Source organism: Balaenoptera acutorostrata, chromosome 14 (genome assembly GCF_949987535.1).
Source record: "Balaenoptera acutorostrata chromosome 14, mBalAcu1.1, whole genome shotgun sequence".
NCBI classification, from domain to species: domain Eukaryota; kingdom Metazoa; phylum Chordata; class Mammalia; order Artiodactyla; family Balaenopteridae; genus Balaenoptera; species Balaenoptera acutorostrata.
The window spans coordinates 44,240,307-44,257,091 of NC_080077.1; the positions used below are offsets into that span (position 1 = coordinate 44,240,307).

General features: G+C 40.2%; 1 protein-coding gene across 1 annotated transcript in view; it reads right to left on the reverse strand.

Annotated features, from left to right (window-relative positions):
* DCBLD1 (discoidin, CUB and LCCL domain containing 1) overlaps positions 1-16,785 on the reverse strand; it is a 71,991-nt gene that overhangs the window by 41,814 nt on the left and 13,392 nt on the right. The window contains exon 2 of the mRNA XM_057528099.1: positions 8,835-9,047. Within this exon, the coding sequence (XP_057384082.1) occupies positions 8,835-9,047 (213 nt within the window). The remainder of the gene's footprint in view (positions 1-8,834; positions 9,048-16,785) is intronic.

Here is a 16,785-nt window from a genome sequence, read left to right on the forward strand (position 1 = left end):
GTTGAAGCTGCAAACGCCACTGGACTTGTGTCCATTTTCCTTCTGTTTCTTTATTTTTTTTTTTTCTATGCAGTCAAATGGCAGGGTTTGTCCTTGCTTGCTAATTGCAATAGGTCACTGTACAAAATTACAGAATTTTCAGGGCCATTTTCTTTGAAAAGGAAGGAAATTAGCATAAAAAAGGGATATTCCTGGACTGTGTCATTAAAACCATAGTCACGTAAGAATGTAAGTGGTATCCCTGGAGAGTTTTGGTCTCTGGTTCCCAGACAAAAATCAGTGACAGATGATAAATGAACCAGGCGGATTCCTAGACAAAGGTGCGGCTTTACTTGGGGCTAGGGACTCAGGTCAAGAAGCACTTTCACACCAGAACCCACCTAGGCCATTACTTCTCTCCCAACAAAAGATGGCAGTTTCCTGAAATGAATCACAGTGCATCTCTGGGAAAGTGTTTGAGGAAAAGGAGGAGGTGGAGGAGGAGAAGGCCAATACTTTTTCTCCTTGAGGATTATGGTTATGTTAATGAGACATCTAGCATGGAACTTTCTGGCTGATATAAACTTTTTTATAAGTTTACGATTCTTTCTGTATTCTACCTTGGCATAAAAGGCAAAACAAACAAAAATGAATCCTTCTCAAGCATTTCCACCAAAGTAGCCTCAGTCAAAGAGGAGAACGCACCTCTGGGGTGCTTGAGGCTCAAAACAACTTTCCATAAGCTCCTTCAAAGGCTTTTGTTTTATCATTAAAAGTCCTAAGAATTTTGCATTCTCCATAATATGGCTGTGAGACATAAACCATGTATAAAATAGAGGCTGCCAATCTTGCATTTTTTTCTATTTGGAATTTTTTTTAAAAATCAACAGGCAAGGCATAATGATTAGATCTTACTGCAATATGCCAGATATTGCATATTGCAATTAGTATCATTCTAAACCATTATCACAGAAATCTTGTTGCAATTATGAGTCAAAACACTTAGTATTATTTCCTACTTTTCTCATTTCTCTTGTTCCTGGTGTAATATAAATATTCACGGTTGACTTCATATCGTTGTACTTCTAAGTCACTGACAATGGTTAAAAAAATACTGGGGGTGGAGGTGGAAGTACAGGAAGTGTAAGAGAACAATTCTGGAACTTCCTGGCTTTTCTACAGTGCAAATCATTTAGCACAACACAGCTAATTTAACTGACTACAATTAGGTTCACTGACCATGATGTCTCCCTTAATTTTTTGACTAAGATGCATTTTTTTAAACCTTGAATTCATACTAGCACTCTGCGTGTGAGTGACTTCTCGGAACTCCATTTGGTTCTCAGACCCCTAGGGGAAGGCCTGCAGAGGTCTCCATTTCTTGTTCCTCATTCAGCAAATAACGAACAAGAACTACAGCTCACTTCTTCTGCACAAGCCACAGGATCAGATGGCTTTTGTCACCCTGAATGGGAATGGCACAGTGCTTAAAAGTGGGGTCCCTGGAGTCAAATGCCCAGACTTGAATCTCAGATCTAGTTAAGTGATTGTAAGCAAGTTACTTGACCTCTTTGAGCTTCAGTTTCCTTATGTGTGGAGGCTACTAAAAGGCCCCCTCTTACAGGGCTATTACGAGGGTTAAGTGAGTAACTCTGGAGCACCAAAGCACAGTGTACAGCACAGATGAACGCTCCACTGCAGGCACCTTCTTTACTGTTTCATGGTCTTTTCTATATGATAAGTAGAGTCCGAAAATTTTAGGTAAACCAAGTCTTTCTTTAAATGAGGAGGGGATATTTATTGATAGAGGAATCTTACTGTAAATCTTCCTACAGTGTGAAAAAAGACACTCAAATTTATAAGCTTATAGATTTTTAAATATATAAAGTTTGCCAAGATCAAGCTACATGCAGCCAGACTCATTAAACATTGATTGAGCATCTGCCAGTGTAAGACTACGCTAAGCAACAGAGGATAAGCGAAGGATGAATAAAATGCAATTCCTTCCTCAGGAAACCCCCTATCTGGTAGAGAAGCTAAAATAATGATCTCAACCTGAGATTGGTGTTCCACTGAAGGCTTAGAAAAACAACGTGATTCCAGATGAGGGAAAGACTGGAGCTGCTGGACATCAGAGGAGGTTCTAGGGTAAGTGGCATTGGATTTGCTTTGTCTTTGTGTGTGTGTGTGTGTCTGTGTGTGTGTGTGTGTGTGTGTGTGTGTGTGTGTGTGTGTTAGAAGGGGCAGAAAAGCATGGGAAGAAATAGAGGAAGAAATAACACATGGAAGAAATAACATCATCAAATGTACCAAACATGAAACTGTGATGTGGCTGGAGGACTTCCCTGGTGGCGCAGTGGTTAAGAATCCGTCTGCCAATGCACAGGACACGGGTTCGAGCCCTGGTCCAGGAAGACCCCACATGCCACAGAGCAACTAAGTCCGTGCACCACAACTACTGAAGCCTACGCGCCTAGAGCCCGTGCTCCACAACAAGAGAAGCCACCACAATGAGAAGCCCGCGCACCGCAACAAAGAGTAGCCCCCGGTCGCCGCAACTAGAGAAAGCCCGCGCGCAGCAACGAAGACCCAATGCAGCCAAAAATTAATTAATTAATTAATTAATTAATTAAAAAAAAAAAGATGTGGCTGGAAATGTGGGTGGGGAAGAGAGTGAGCGAGCGAGCCTTGAACCATGCTAACAAGTGTCTATGGACAGTGGGACACAATTAACAATTTTTGAAATAAGGAAAGAAAGAAATTATTACAACAATATTTAACAAGATAATCTTAGATGGCCCGGAGGGAAAGGAGACTGGTGAAAGGAGAGAGGGGAAAATCGGGAAGCTCTTTCTATAAGAAATAGATACAAAGATGTGGACCGGTGGTGGCAGTGAAAATAAAAAGCCAAACTGAATGCACTATGGGCTTAGGGAACATGGGCTCTCGGCTCATCTCATGAAGCTGGATGGAGAAAATCTGTCCACGAAGCTCTTTCTGCCTCAGGGAACCCCTGCCACAGGCTCGGACTGATTTGGGTAACTTAGGTCACCAGGAACGCACCAGGAGGGGTAGGGTGGGGTGTGCTGCCGCAGCTCAGCCTCTGCTGGGTGGAAGGAGCGTGCTCGGGGAATTGAGAGGGACCGATGTGTTCTCTGCTCTTAGACATCTTAGACAAAGAATCAACTGTGTGCAAGGCCACTGGGGAGGAAGAGGGGGTGGGAAGCGGGGAAGGGCAAGAGGAGGAAGGGGAGTAGGGAGGGAGTGATGATGGTGGTTAATGAATGCTTATTATGTGCCAGACATCATTCTTGTAAGTTATATATACATGTGCCTCAATCACCCATATGTGGCGGATACTATCATTTTGCCCAGTTTAAAGATGGGGATACAGAGATACAGAAAGTTAAGTAACTTGCTCAAGGTCATGTAATTAAAAAATGAGTAGTAAGGCAGGAATTTGGAGCCAGGCCGTTTAATTCCAGAGTCTGCACTCTTAAGCCCAAGTGAAAACTCTGCCCAGAAACAGAAGTGCTCATCTCAATCCATGCTGATCCACAGTGACCTAGGCGGGGAAGTCTCTGAAACTACATCAGAACAAGGTCCTCTGAGATCCCGAGGAACCAGTATCTGGCTCCCACCAAGATTCCTCCAGCAGATCCCTCAGGGGGTCTAGGAATAGCCCTAAACTCTGCCCACTAGGGGAAGATCAACTTTCATGGAAAACTGGGACCTAGTCAATCTTCTTGAAATATCAGGAAACAGAAATGACAGTTTCTCTGGGATCCCCACAAGCAGTCGTGACAGAAACAAACCTCTGGGTGAATTCTTTGCGGTAAGACTGGAAATGGAACTTAACCAGTAGAGGTTAGAGGGTCCCTAACAAGTTTTAAAGTTGAGAATAATGACCTTCAGTATGAATTCATAGCCTTCCCTCTTCAGTGTCATAAATAAAACAATGTGAGACGTTTCATGTTTTAAATGTAGGTATACTGGTATGACACAATGCCTGAATCAGCACCTACTCTTCCCCCAAGTTCAAGATATTTTAATATTTTATATAACTAACCTCTTATTATTTTACGTCACAAATATAAAAGGGAGGAGATTGAGAATCAGTACCAAAGCAGCAATCTGAACTGTACTATACAACAGCTAAGTGCTTCACGATCCTGATTGGATTCTAGACCAGAAAAGGGACATGAGTGTTTCTTTTGAAGGGAGGCTCTGTTACTTTGGTCTCTTAAACAAAAATGCAGAATACCCTTAGTTATAGTGAAAACAATCTCTACTAATCAAAGTATGATACTTCTTAAACATTTTTTTTGGCCAGGATATTAGTACACATGATCTTAAAAGTCAGTGTAGGGCTTCCCTGGTGGCGCAGTGGTTGAAAATCTGCCTGCCGATGCAGGGGACACGGGTTCGAGCCCTGGTCTGGGAAGATCCCATATGCCGCGGAGCAACTGGGCCCGTGAGCCACAATTACTGAGCCTGCGCGTCTGGAGCCTGTGTTCCGCAACAAGAGAGGCCGTGATAGTGAGAGGCCTGCGCACTGCGATGAAGAGTGGCCCCCACTTGCCACAACTAGAGAAAGCCCTCGCACAGAAACGAAGACCCAACACAGTCATAAATAAATTAATTAATTAAAAAAAAAAAAAAAAAAAAAAAAAAGTCAGTGTATATGTTTACAGCCAAAAACTTTTATATGTTTAAAAGTATCTTTAAAATCGTATTTTGTTCTTAAATAACATATATTCTAAAGTGAGGTTGATCCAGTTTATCAACTTTGCTGCATCCTGGCTGTTTCAAGAGTATTTTAAAAGGGAGAGTCAGTGTCTTAACTCAGCCAGATATGTAAGTACATTCTTTTAACTGATGTTTGAATCTGAAATATCAGCCCTCATTATAATATATGACAAACAGAAGAATAATAACCCCATCTTATTTGTATCAGGTCTCTTAACAATCAATGAGATCAGGTGCATATTTTGCTTGATCACTGTGAAAGCTGGTGTGGGTCACACTTGTTTATAGTATTATACGTTTTGCTACCATGAATGAAAGCACCCAAAGTATATGAACCAAACATTTAAAACAAAATCGGCATGGGGGGGGTGAACCATTACAAATGAACTGGATAAGGATTAAAACTATATAACTTCAGCATATTCACAATGGTTAATGCAATCACATTCCAACTATGTCCACTCTTGGCAGAGCTTATAAACAGGGATGCCAGAAAACATTATTCTTTTTCCAAACATTAACTCCACATTTAAAAGTCTGATAGTGTTGAGTCTTAAAATCTCTTGGCAATGGGTTTTAGCAATTAATTGAAAAAAACTGAGCTGGATAAACCAAAACTATTCAGCTGTTTCAGCCATACATGTAATCTTTAGAGCCCTGTATACTGGAATTGCAGGAGGTATTCTAGAACATATGTTCCCCCCGGGGGGAACTGCAGTGAGCACTTCCCTCGACTGCCGGCCCAGGCAACAGTGTTTTGGATCCCTGAGACCCTCCCTCCACAGTCCGGTGGCCACACTGGCTGCAGAGGGGCCTTCCCCACTCCAGGGAGCTGGGCGACAGTCCCAAAGGAAGGCCCACTCCCTGAGCTCGCACAAGCCAACAAAGCACTCCTCCTCCTCTTCCTTCTCTTTCTCCTCTGCAGACGCTACACTCCTCCAGGAAGTTCAAACTAACCAGGGGACTATTTTAACTAAATTAAAATATAGGTCTAAAGTTAGTGTTCTTGGTCAAAGAAAATCTACTTTTTTAAGAAACGTATGTTTATTAAAGAAAAAAATAGAGAGTAGAGAGAAAATATAACAATACCCAGAGTTGAACCTTTTAAAGTCCTCCTTCTAACATTTTGCTACAATTATGTTCTGTCTTACTTTATTCAGAGGCTTTTTTCTATTATTAGGACATTACTGTGTATTCATATTTTACCTAACACTATATCCTAAGCAGCTTTCTATGTTAACAGTCTTTTCAACAAGTAGGGGCTTAATATTGCAGGTATTACATGTTTTACTGAACTGGTTCCTCGCCATTGAATCTGCCAATTCACTTTTAAAACCATTTATTCACGGAGTATCTACTACGTTCAAGTCACTGGATTAAATATTGTAAGTATACATATATGAATAAGTGGCTCCTCCCAGAATGCTCTTCAAAACTACAAAAGACACAAATATATACATGCAACATACACACATATGCATGCGTACACCTGCTATACCTGGCCCTAAGCCACTTAATTTTTTTTTTTTAAGGGCACCTTAATTTTACTCAGGATGAGATAGAACTTTTTCAGCCTATATGTAATAAAGATTTTCCTAACAAAGAAAATCTGTAGTTCTGACTACAAGAAAATTTAAAACGTAATTCTTTTTAAATATGCTTATAGGATTGAAATATTCTAATTTCCTTTCCATGTATCCCTTTTATTGCTAATTTCTGTTATTCTTGTCTGCTGGATTTTTGCCTTCACATGACTGATCAGGGAATCTTTTACGTAGCCTCAAAAGAAAGAAGTTCTGAGCATCGTTAAATATTTTATCTTAAGAACATCCCCAACCCAAAGTATTAACTACATCTGTGTTTTAGGCAGAATTGCTGTATGATGTAATACTGGGCTGGTCCACCTGGGAAGGGTGATAATGCACTGAGTTTTTCTTTGGGTGTTGGTACTGGGAGAGGAACAGACATCTGGAAACATGTTTTGGAGCCACAAAGACATAGATATAAATTTTCCTTTCAGCCCTTAACTAGCTTCGTGATCTTCAGCACGTTCCTAAAATAAAATAAAATAAAATACTCACCGTGCCTCAGTTTCCCTGTTTGTAAAAAGGAGTTAATAATATTTACCTTGCAGGGTGGATGTAAGGATTCCAGAAAATCTACGTGAGGCCAAGCATGTGTCTGACATACGAGTCTGCTTATTTCTATAATGAGTATATACTTCGTTTTTAAAAGACAAACATAACTATGTAGGAAAAAATTTAAAAAGAAAAACGAATTTACTGGGCTTTATTGAAATGAATTGCAATTCATTACTCACTTCCTAGTGAAGAGTCTAAATCTTGAAAATTCAAGAAGCTGGAAATGTGAACTAGAGTGCCCTGAGGCCAACCATGATCACCTCATAACCTGGCTCCTAAAATGTAGTTAATCCCAGGCTTTTCCTCCTTTTTGTGTATTTGCGAATATACATCAAAGACAATGGAGTAAACGCCCTGGCGTGGGGAAGCCACATCTGTTCTCCAACCCTGTTTCGGGACGATGTGCTCCCCTGTCTGGTTCTCACCTCAGCCCCCGAGCTGAGAGAGACCCAAAGCAACAGAGGTGATTACGCGGCTGCTCTGTCAGCAGGTGGAATTAACTGCTCAACTTCTGGAAGAGTAGCCGCTTCCCCGCAGAGACTAGTGTGGAAAAGCCGTTTCTGGCCCTGCAGCACTTTCCCTCGCGTTTTACACAGGAGCTCTTGACACTCAACGCCTTCCTCTGAATCTGAAGGAAAGTTCCTGGCTAATGAAGGACTCCCTGAAGAATGGCTCCACAAATTACCACACGTTCAATTACCAGAGCTAACAGAACAGTAAGTGTTCCCAGGGGCCTCAAGCATCCCCGGAATTCTCATTTTTCCCATTTGAGTCAAACTGGAGTTAAAAAGTTGCAACTAATTATATGAAATCAACCATCTTTACTCTGTCAGGGTAATTCAACCAACATTAAAATACAGATAATATTCCCAGGGATAAAAAAAAATAAATCTTAAGTTTTTTCCTCCATGGGGGCTAGATAGGTTTAGACCTCTGAACTCTCAGGACTGGTCCGGGCTTCCACCCTGGGAGAAGTGAGGAAGCTCTGGATGCAAAGGTAAAGACAGCCTTGAAAGCTGTGTGCTTGAGAGAAATTACCTATAGAACTAGCAGGAGGACAGGGTTTTGCTTAAAACCTGTATGATTTTTGGAGTTGTAACACACAGAGAATTTCAGAAAATCTCTAATCTCAGAAGAATCTGTATGTAAGTTCTGTCTTTGTTTTCTAATCGATGAAACCCAAGTTGTTTCCTTGGGCTAAGGATTGTAGGGTCAGTGCTAATGGTGATTTCAGACACCAGTGTGCTAACAGCACACCCCAAACCACAAAAAGCTTAATTTCAGAAGGTTACTCTGAAAACTGTCCTTTGCACTTGCCCTTCCCCTACCCAGAAAACTGACCCCAGACATATGTGTACGGTCCCTTCACTCACTCCATTTGGGTCTCTGCTAAAATGTCTTCTTATTGGAGAAGCCTTCCTGACCATCCCATCTGAACACACACACACTCAGGATCAGACTTGGTATCACCTTAGGATGACTCCTTTTTCTTATTCCTTATTTTTCTTTCTCACTGCCTCTCATATTATAGATGTACTTGTTTGTTTTCCACCCGCCCCTCTACCAGTGTAAGCACAATGAAAGGAGGAACTTTGTTTTTTCACTGCTGAATCCCACCCAGTCCTCCACAGAGCACTTGAACACATGACCACGGTTCAATAAATATTTGTCACACGAATGAATGCACTGTAGGTGTTTTAGCCAAATTATATATCTCCAGTTGTCTTCCCGACAAGATATAAACTCTAACTAAGCTCCTGAGACCCACACAAGGCTACTATCTCCTCAGATGTCTTTGCGCAGCTTAGGAAACAAGTGTATCCGTGTGAGCTACCCTGAGAGTCTACAAAGAGCAAGTTCCTCTTCTGATCTTCCCAGGCGGTAACACTGATGAACGTGCCACTTGCCTCCTCCCTGCATCTCAAATTGTCCCACACTCAGTGAAACCTAGATCTCTTTTCTTACCATATTGATCTGAAGAGCTAGTGAACAGAAGGTAGTCAGAAGCACAGGTCTGGGATTCAATATCCAAATCGCCCAACCTCAGAATCAATCTCTTCCCCTTTGGTACTGTGATCGTCTTTTCACAAACGGTGTGATTGGGGTAAGTCCCTGGATAATTCTTAGATGTCATGGTGCCACTGTCCTTGTACGTCACTATGTGCCCACAGCCATCACCTGTTAAAGAAAAAAGAATACAAAAAGTAAGTGAAATTAATTTTTACTGAGGACAGAAAACGTCCAGTATAATCTTCATCTTAGGTATTCTACTCCTTCTATGGAGAGAGAGGGAAAAGCTAAAAAAAAAAAAAAAAAAAAAAAAGCATTGAATTATTAAACAGTATTTCTTATTCCAGGTTATTTCATCTCTTGTTTCTCAGTTTAATCTTCTGAACATTGTTGATCAAAATGTTTCATGTAGGGGCTTCCCTGGTGGCGCAGTGGTTGAGAATCTGCCTGCCAATGCAGGGGACACGGGTTCGAGCTCTGGTCTGGGAAGATCCCACATGCCACGGAGCAACTAGGCCCGTGAGCCACAACTACTGAGCCTGCGCGTCTGGAGCCTGTGCTCCGCAAAAAGAGAGGCCACGATAGTGAGAGGCCCGCGCACTGCGATGAAGAGTGGCCCCCGCTTGCCACAACTAGAGAAAGCCCTCGCACAGAAACGAAGACCCAACACAGCCAAAAAATAAATTAATTAATTAATTAATTTAAAAAAAATGTTTCATGTATTAGCACGGTAAGCCCTTTGCAAATACATCATTTAGTCAAACTACTTTTTCTAATCATCTATCCATCTACCCATCCACACTTGCACAGTGGGCCCTTGGCATTCGCAGATTTGCCATTTGTGGTTTTGTCTACTAGCAAGTCAATGCCATGAAATAATTTGCAACTGAGAAAATACTACTACTCATTTCAGGGGTTACTGTCCTGATTAAATGGGATCATGTATGCAAAATGCTCCTGGTAGAATCTGAGGCTTATGCTGAGAGGACTTTGTTTAAGAGGCTGTCATTCAACTGGGGACTAACAAGCATCTGACATCCACATCTCAGTTAGCAACAGTCACAGATTTGGAAGTTCCTGATAGACTCAAGATGTATCATGAGTATCAAGGATCTACTGTATTGAGTGCTTGCCACCTGCCAGACACGGCATTGTTGGAGACACATAAATGCAGCAATAGCTGCTCAGGACTCAGAGTGAAATGGGAGAGTTCCATGTTCAGATAACTATAACACTAGGTGCCCCTGCCATAGCAGAAGCTTAAACAAAGGGCCAAAGAGGGCAAGAGAGAATCTATTTCAGTGAATTCTCACTACTTCACTAAAACAAGGAATTCTCTTAAGACTTTCTGAACAGATAAGTTAATCAACTGACCAACAAGTTGTTCCAGTATATTAAAGTGACCAGGTTAATCACCCAAACATCTAACAGCATGCACAACTGGGTGGGCTGCAAGGTTAGGAGCAAACACTGCATGCAAAGTACGAAGTACAAAATGTCTGTGGTTACTATGGCTTCAAAGAAACAAAGCCAGAATTTTTGCCCTTCACTGGAGGGAGAGAAAGTAGAAGTCTGTTGGAGAAGGAACTCTCTGAGGTGGTAACAGAAGGCATCCCAAAGCCTCCTATGGACAAGCCCCAACTTGGGCATTGTGGGAATCTGAAGCCCAAGGCAGCCTTCTTCCTTCTCCAGGCTAGTCCCTGCTAGAGGATTCATCTGGGGTCTTCCTTTATTCCACCTCCTTCTTGCCCTGAGGCTTGCAGCCCAAATGACATGGGGGCCTAGTTAAAATGAGGGGTTGGGGAAAACTGCAGAATCTGTTCCAAATCAGCAGTCAAGCTCCAGGCAAGGACCCACCCATTATGCAGAAACTCTCACAAGATTCCAAGCAGGGAGGTTGCATTGGGGGAGTTGACCTATAGAAGCAATGAGTTAGTACCAGAGGGAAATGGAGATAGACAGCTAAGATAAAACTACTCTGAAACCTGGAGGTCCAGGCAGAAGTTGTGGAGTTTATACAGTAGGCAATAGGGGCCCACAGAGGTTTTTGAGAAGGGAGATAATGAAAGAGGTATTAGAAAAAAGTTTTGATACAGGAACTAGAATGCAGGAGAATCTGCCTCAGAAGAGCAGTAGGAGGGCTAGGAATGGGGTGGCTGGAATGGAAAGGGAAAGAAAAACAGGGGGAAGTTCACAAGAAAAAAATCAACAGGCTCAGGTTTCGGTTAATTATAGTGGGAAAGAAAAGAGGAGAAAAAAAATAAAAAAAACATTGAGATGTTGAGTCCAGAAATGATTGGTACACTGAGGCTAATATGACAGAAAGGGAAGCCCAGAGGGCAAGCAGGTTTGGGGACAAAGGTTGTAAGTTTGGTTCTTAAGTTTGAGGTGATAGCCATATTCCTTGGGCTCTCTGGCAGTAAGTACAAAATTGTTGAGAATTAAACGAAAATTATACTAGAGTAAAGCATACGGTGCAGAAGTACATAGGGGTTTTGATTTAAATTTAGAATTATTTACCTGCTCTTAAAGGCTTTTGTAAAAAAAAAAAAAAAAAAAAATCCAATTGACAATTTCTCTTGGAAACTGGAAGACAGGGCAATCGTACCAGCAGGTGTTCTCACAGGGCTGACGGCGGTGGCTGCCCCTTTAAAGGAGACAAACGCCCTAGCTCCCCACAAGGTCCTGTAACTCGTTTCTAAGGCTTGCCCACCTTAGAAGGCAGTGACTTTGAGCACCCTGATGAAACAACACTAGGGTAACTAGTGTACAACTATGCATATAAATATACACATAACTAACCCCCTCTAAGCCACCAAGATATCACCGGTGAAACCTTTAAATGTCTCTTTTCTTAGTACTATGAAATTCTGCTTTTATAAGAGAAAAGAAAGTGAAATCTTTTCCTAGAAAACATCCCTAGACATAAAATGAGGCTCAGTTACAGGTGAATCAGCCCACACATGATTACTGTATTCGAAGTTTTAAGCGACATGTCATGACAAAGGAAAATTCCAGGGTGTCACTTTTATTCAAGCCTGTAATTATGCTTCTTTTCAATGTCTTCTACTCTAACGCCCAAGAGGAAACTCATTTCACCCAGCGACACTGGCAGAATGTGAGCAGGTTTAAGTCTTCAACACTTCCATCCTTACTTTACGTGGGGGATTGTGCCTCAGATGTGGAGAAGCTTCCCTTTTCCATTAACTATCAGAATGAAACTAGGTCTTTGCTCTGCCAAAAAAACCTGAAAGGAACGGCTGAGTCCTAATTTATCACAAAGCAAACTGTCATCAGAAGTTGCAATTTCACTCCGGCCTATGGAAGACTACTTATGGAGTCTTCTGTGGCAAGCACTAATATAATAAACTTATTCCCTGGGTACTACTGACATCAGGAATTTTCAACCTACTGTCTTTCCACAGTTTTGATGACTTCAAAGGACTAGATATAGTTAACAATATTATAGTATATAATTGGAAGTTGTTAGGAGAGTAGATCTCAGATGTTCTCACCACAAAAAAGAGACAGTAATTATGTAAGGTGATAGCAGTGTTAGCAAATGCTACGGTGTTAAATAACTTTGAAATACATAAATGTATAAAACTAATGCATTGTAGACTTAAACTTACACAGCGTCATATGTCAATTATATCTCAATAAAGCTGAGGAAAAAAAAGAACTAGGGGGCTTCCCTGGCGGCACAGTGGTTGAGAGGCTGCCTGCCGATGCAGAGGACACGGGTTCGAGCCCTGGTCTGGGAAGATCCCACATGCCGCGGAGCAGCTAAGCCCGTGAGCCACATCTACTGAGCCTGGGCATCTGGAGCCTGTGCGCGGCAACGAGAGGCCGCGATAGTGAGAGGCCCGCGCACCGCGATGAAGAGTGGCCCCCGCTTGCCGCAACTAGAGAAAGCCCTCGCACAGAAACGAAGACCCAACACAGCCATACATACATACATACATACATATATAAATAAAGAGAATGTAAGCAGACAAGAATATCATTTAAAAAAAAAATTGAAAAAAAAAAAAAAAAAAGAACTAGAAATATGCCAAAGAGCAAATGGAAAATGCCTAGAGAGAGAAAATGCCTATGGTATCATATATTGAATAAGGCATATGCATGCAATTGAAAACAACAGAGAAGCACTATTTCCACGACCTCATCCTAACACTTTTGTAGCTTAACTCAGAGCCCAACTCTAATTAAGAAACACTGACAAGGAAGACGACAAGAGTTATTTAAAAATCTACCAGTTCACGTTCCATATGTAATGTATCAACATCAATATCGTGGTTGCAATATTATACTATAGCTTTGCAAGATGCTGTCACAGGGGAAACCAGGTAAAGGTACACAACATCTCTCTGTATTATTTCTTACAACTGCATGTGATCTATGATTATCTCAGAATAAAAAATTTAATTAAAAAATTTTGAAAAAATCTGTCAGTCTGGTTAAGTTTTGCTGGCAGGGGGTGAAAATGAAGGGGCTTTTTCTATTTTATACTTTTTATACTATTTGGATTTTGTGATCCTGTATGCTCTTCTACTTAAATTATTTTTAATTAAAGAATTTATACAAGCTTGCATTAAAAAGATCACCATGGAATGACAACAAATAAAGGAGGCCACTTTTATTCTAAAATCTCTGTGTACTAAATCCATTAACCAAGTTCTCACATTTGTCTAAAGAGCATAGGGTGTTGAGTCTGGGGAGGTTCATGATATATGCCCCAGTTTACAGATGAGAAAACAAGATGTATATGACTTTCCTTAAGGCTACTCAACCAATGGTACATACCAGATGACAATTCCAAGGTGATCTAGTTCTAGGATTTTAAAAACACTTTTGTCACCTCTTTATTTGATTTTGTAACACAAGTGTATTTGTGTTTAATTTTGGAAAACCACCTGCACTGATGCCTTACCAGACCTCTTTTTAGATACTTTCACAACATCTGTCTATTAAAATGAACAGCTCCCTAATAAGATGGAGCTTATCTGGCAATGGTCACAAATAGATGGAAAACCTTTGGGTAGAAGGTTGAGGAAGAACTTTATTTTTTTAAACTAATTTTTATTGGAGTATAGTTGCTTTACAAGAGGAAAAACTTTAAAATGAAAGGATCAGGCAGGTCACCATCTAAACTTACTAATGGATCTCAGCATGACTACAAGTGAGAAAATCAGATATTACAAGTCTCCTGCTAGGATAAAATGTGCTCTACATACCAACACCTATGAAGCACTCTTGCCAAAAAGCAAAACATTTGAATTGATAATTGACTCTGAATCTCATCAAGCCTTTATGTCTAACTTCAGTTTACAGGAAAAACAAGGGGTAGAAACACAAGTGTATTGACACCACAAGGAAGTCATTAGCTGAATCCAGGTGATATTCTAGGTGCAACTGACCCAGTTTCTTCAACGATGAACTGTATAAAGAAACGTTTTAAAAAGTGTTTATTTTAGATTAAAGGAAACTTAAACACCAGAACAACCACATGAATCTTATTTGGACCATGACTTGAAAAACCAATCTTACAAAACCATTTTAAAAAGATAACTGGGGGCAATCTACAGATTCAGTGCAATCCCTATCAAATTACCAGTAGCATTTTTCATAGAACTGGAACAAAAAATTTTTAAATTTGTATGGAAACACAGAAGACTCTGAATAGCCAAAACAATCCTAAGAAAGAAGTATGGAGCTGGAGGAATCACACTCCCTGACTTCAGACTATACTACAATGCTACAGGAATCAAAACAGTACAGTACTGGCACAAAAAACAGACACACAGATTAATGGAACAGGATAGAAAGCCCAGAAATAAACCCACACACTTATGGTCAATTAATCTATGACAAAGGAGGCAGGAATATACAATGGAGAAAAGACAGTCTCTTCAATAAGTGGTACTGGGAAAACTGGACAGCTACATGTAAAAGAATGAAATTAGAACATTCTCTAACACTGTATACAAAAATAAACTCAAAATGGATTAAAGACCTAAATGCAAGACCACTCCTAGAGGAAAACATAGGTAGAACATTCTTTGACATAAATCACAGCAATATTTTTTTTTGATCCATCTCTTAGAGTAATGGAAACAAAGGCAAAAATAAACAAATGGTACCTACTTAAACTTAAAAGCTTTTGCACAGCAAAGGAGACCATCAACAAAATGAAAAGACAACCTACGGAATGGGAGAAAATATTTGCAAATGATGTGACCCACAAGGGTTTAATTTTCAAAACATACAAACAACTTATACAGCTCAATATCAAAACAAACAAACAAACAAAAAACAGTCCAGTCAAAAAATGGGCAGAAGACCTAAATAGACATTTCTCCAAAGAAGACATATAGATGGCCAACAGGCACATGAAAATATGCTCAACTTAGCTAATTATTAGAGAAATACAAATCAAAACTACAATGAGGTACCACCTAACACCTGTCAGAATGGCCATCATTATAAAGTCTACAAATAATAAATGCTGGAGACAGTGTGGAGAAAAGGGAGCCCTCCTACATTGTTGGTGGGAATGTAAATTGGTACAGCCACTATGGAGAAGAGTATGGAGGTTCCTCAAAAAACTAAAAACAGAGTTACCACATGATCCAGTAATCCCAGTCCTGGGCATACATCCTGAAAACACGAGAATGCTAGTTCAAAAAGACACGTGCACCCCAATGTTCATAGCAGCACTGTTTACAATAACCAAGACATGGAAGCAACCTAAATGTCCATCAACACATGAATGGATAAAGAAGATGTGGTGTGTGTATGTAAACACATATATATAATGGAATATCACTAGTCATAAAAAATAATTAAATAATGCTATTTGCAGCACGATGGATGGACTTAGAGATTATCATACTAAGTGAAGTAAGTCAGCCAAAGACAAATACTATATGGTATCACTTATATGTGGAATCTAAAAAAATGATACCTATGAACTTATTTACAAAACAGAAATAAACTCACAAACATAGAAAACAAACTTATGGTTACAAAGGGGAAAGTGGTGGGGGAGGGATAAATTAGGGGTTTGGGATTATCAGATACACAGTACTACATATAAAACAGATAAACAACAAGGTCGTACTGTATAGCACAGGGAATTATATTCAATATCTTGTAATAACCTATAATGGAAAAGAACTTGAAAGAGAATATATAACAATCACTTTGCTGTACACCTGAAACATTGTAAATCAACTATACCTCAATTTAAAAAAAGCTGGATTTTCAAATGCAATATATTTACACTAATAAATACCAATGCTAATTTTAAAAAAGATAATTGGGGTATTAAATAATATCAGGGGAGTATTATTCACTTTTTTAGGTGTGATAATGGTATTGAGGTTATGTGAGAAAATGTCTTTACTTTTAGGGATGCCTACTGACATATGTAGGGCTGAAATGACATGACGACATGTGGTCTGGGATTTGCCATAAAATACTTAAGCAAAAAAGGGAGAGAGGAAAATAAGTAAAAAAGATGGGGAAATGTTGATGGTTACCATAGCTGGATGATGAGGGTTCACAGGTTTTTTGTGTTTTTTTTTAATTAAAATGAAAAGAAATAAAGGTCAATCTTGAAGGCAAAAAAATACAATCTTGGTTTTACAGTTAAGCTCCACGTGGTGTTGGGAGGACTCAAGGGCAGTGAGCCGCAGTGATGCAGTAGTGGGAGGTGACAGGGACACTGAACTGTCACCACCTACCATCAAGGGGGGAACATGGCAAGAAGGGGGATGGAGGAAGCTTGGCCACAGGGAACTTGTCTACTCTTCACAAGTGGCTACCACGCAGCATTTATCATCTTCTTCCTTTGAACTGTAATTTAATTGCCAAAGCACATGATGACTAAACTGTGTATCAT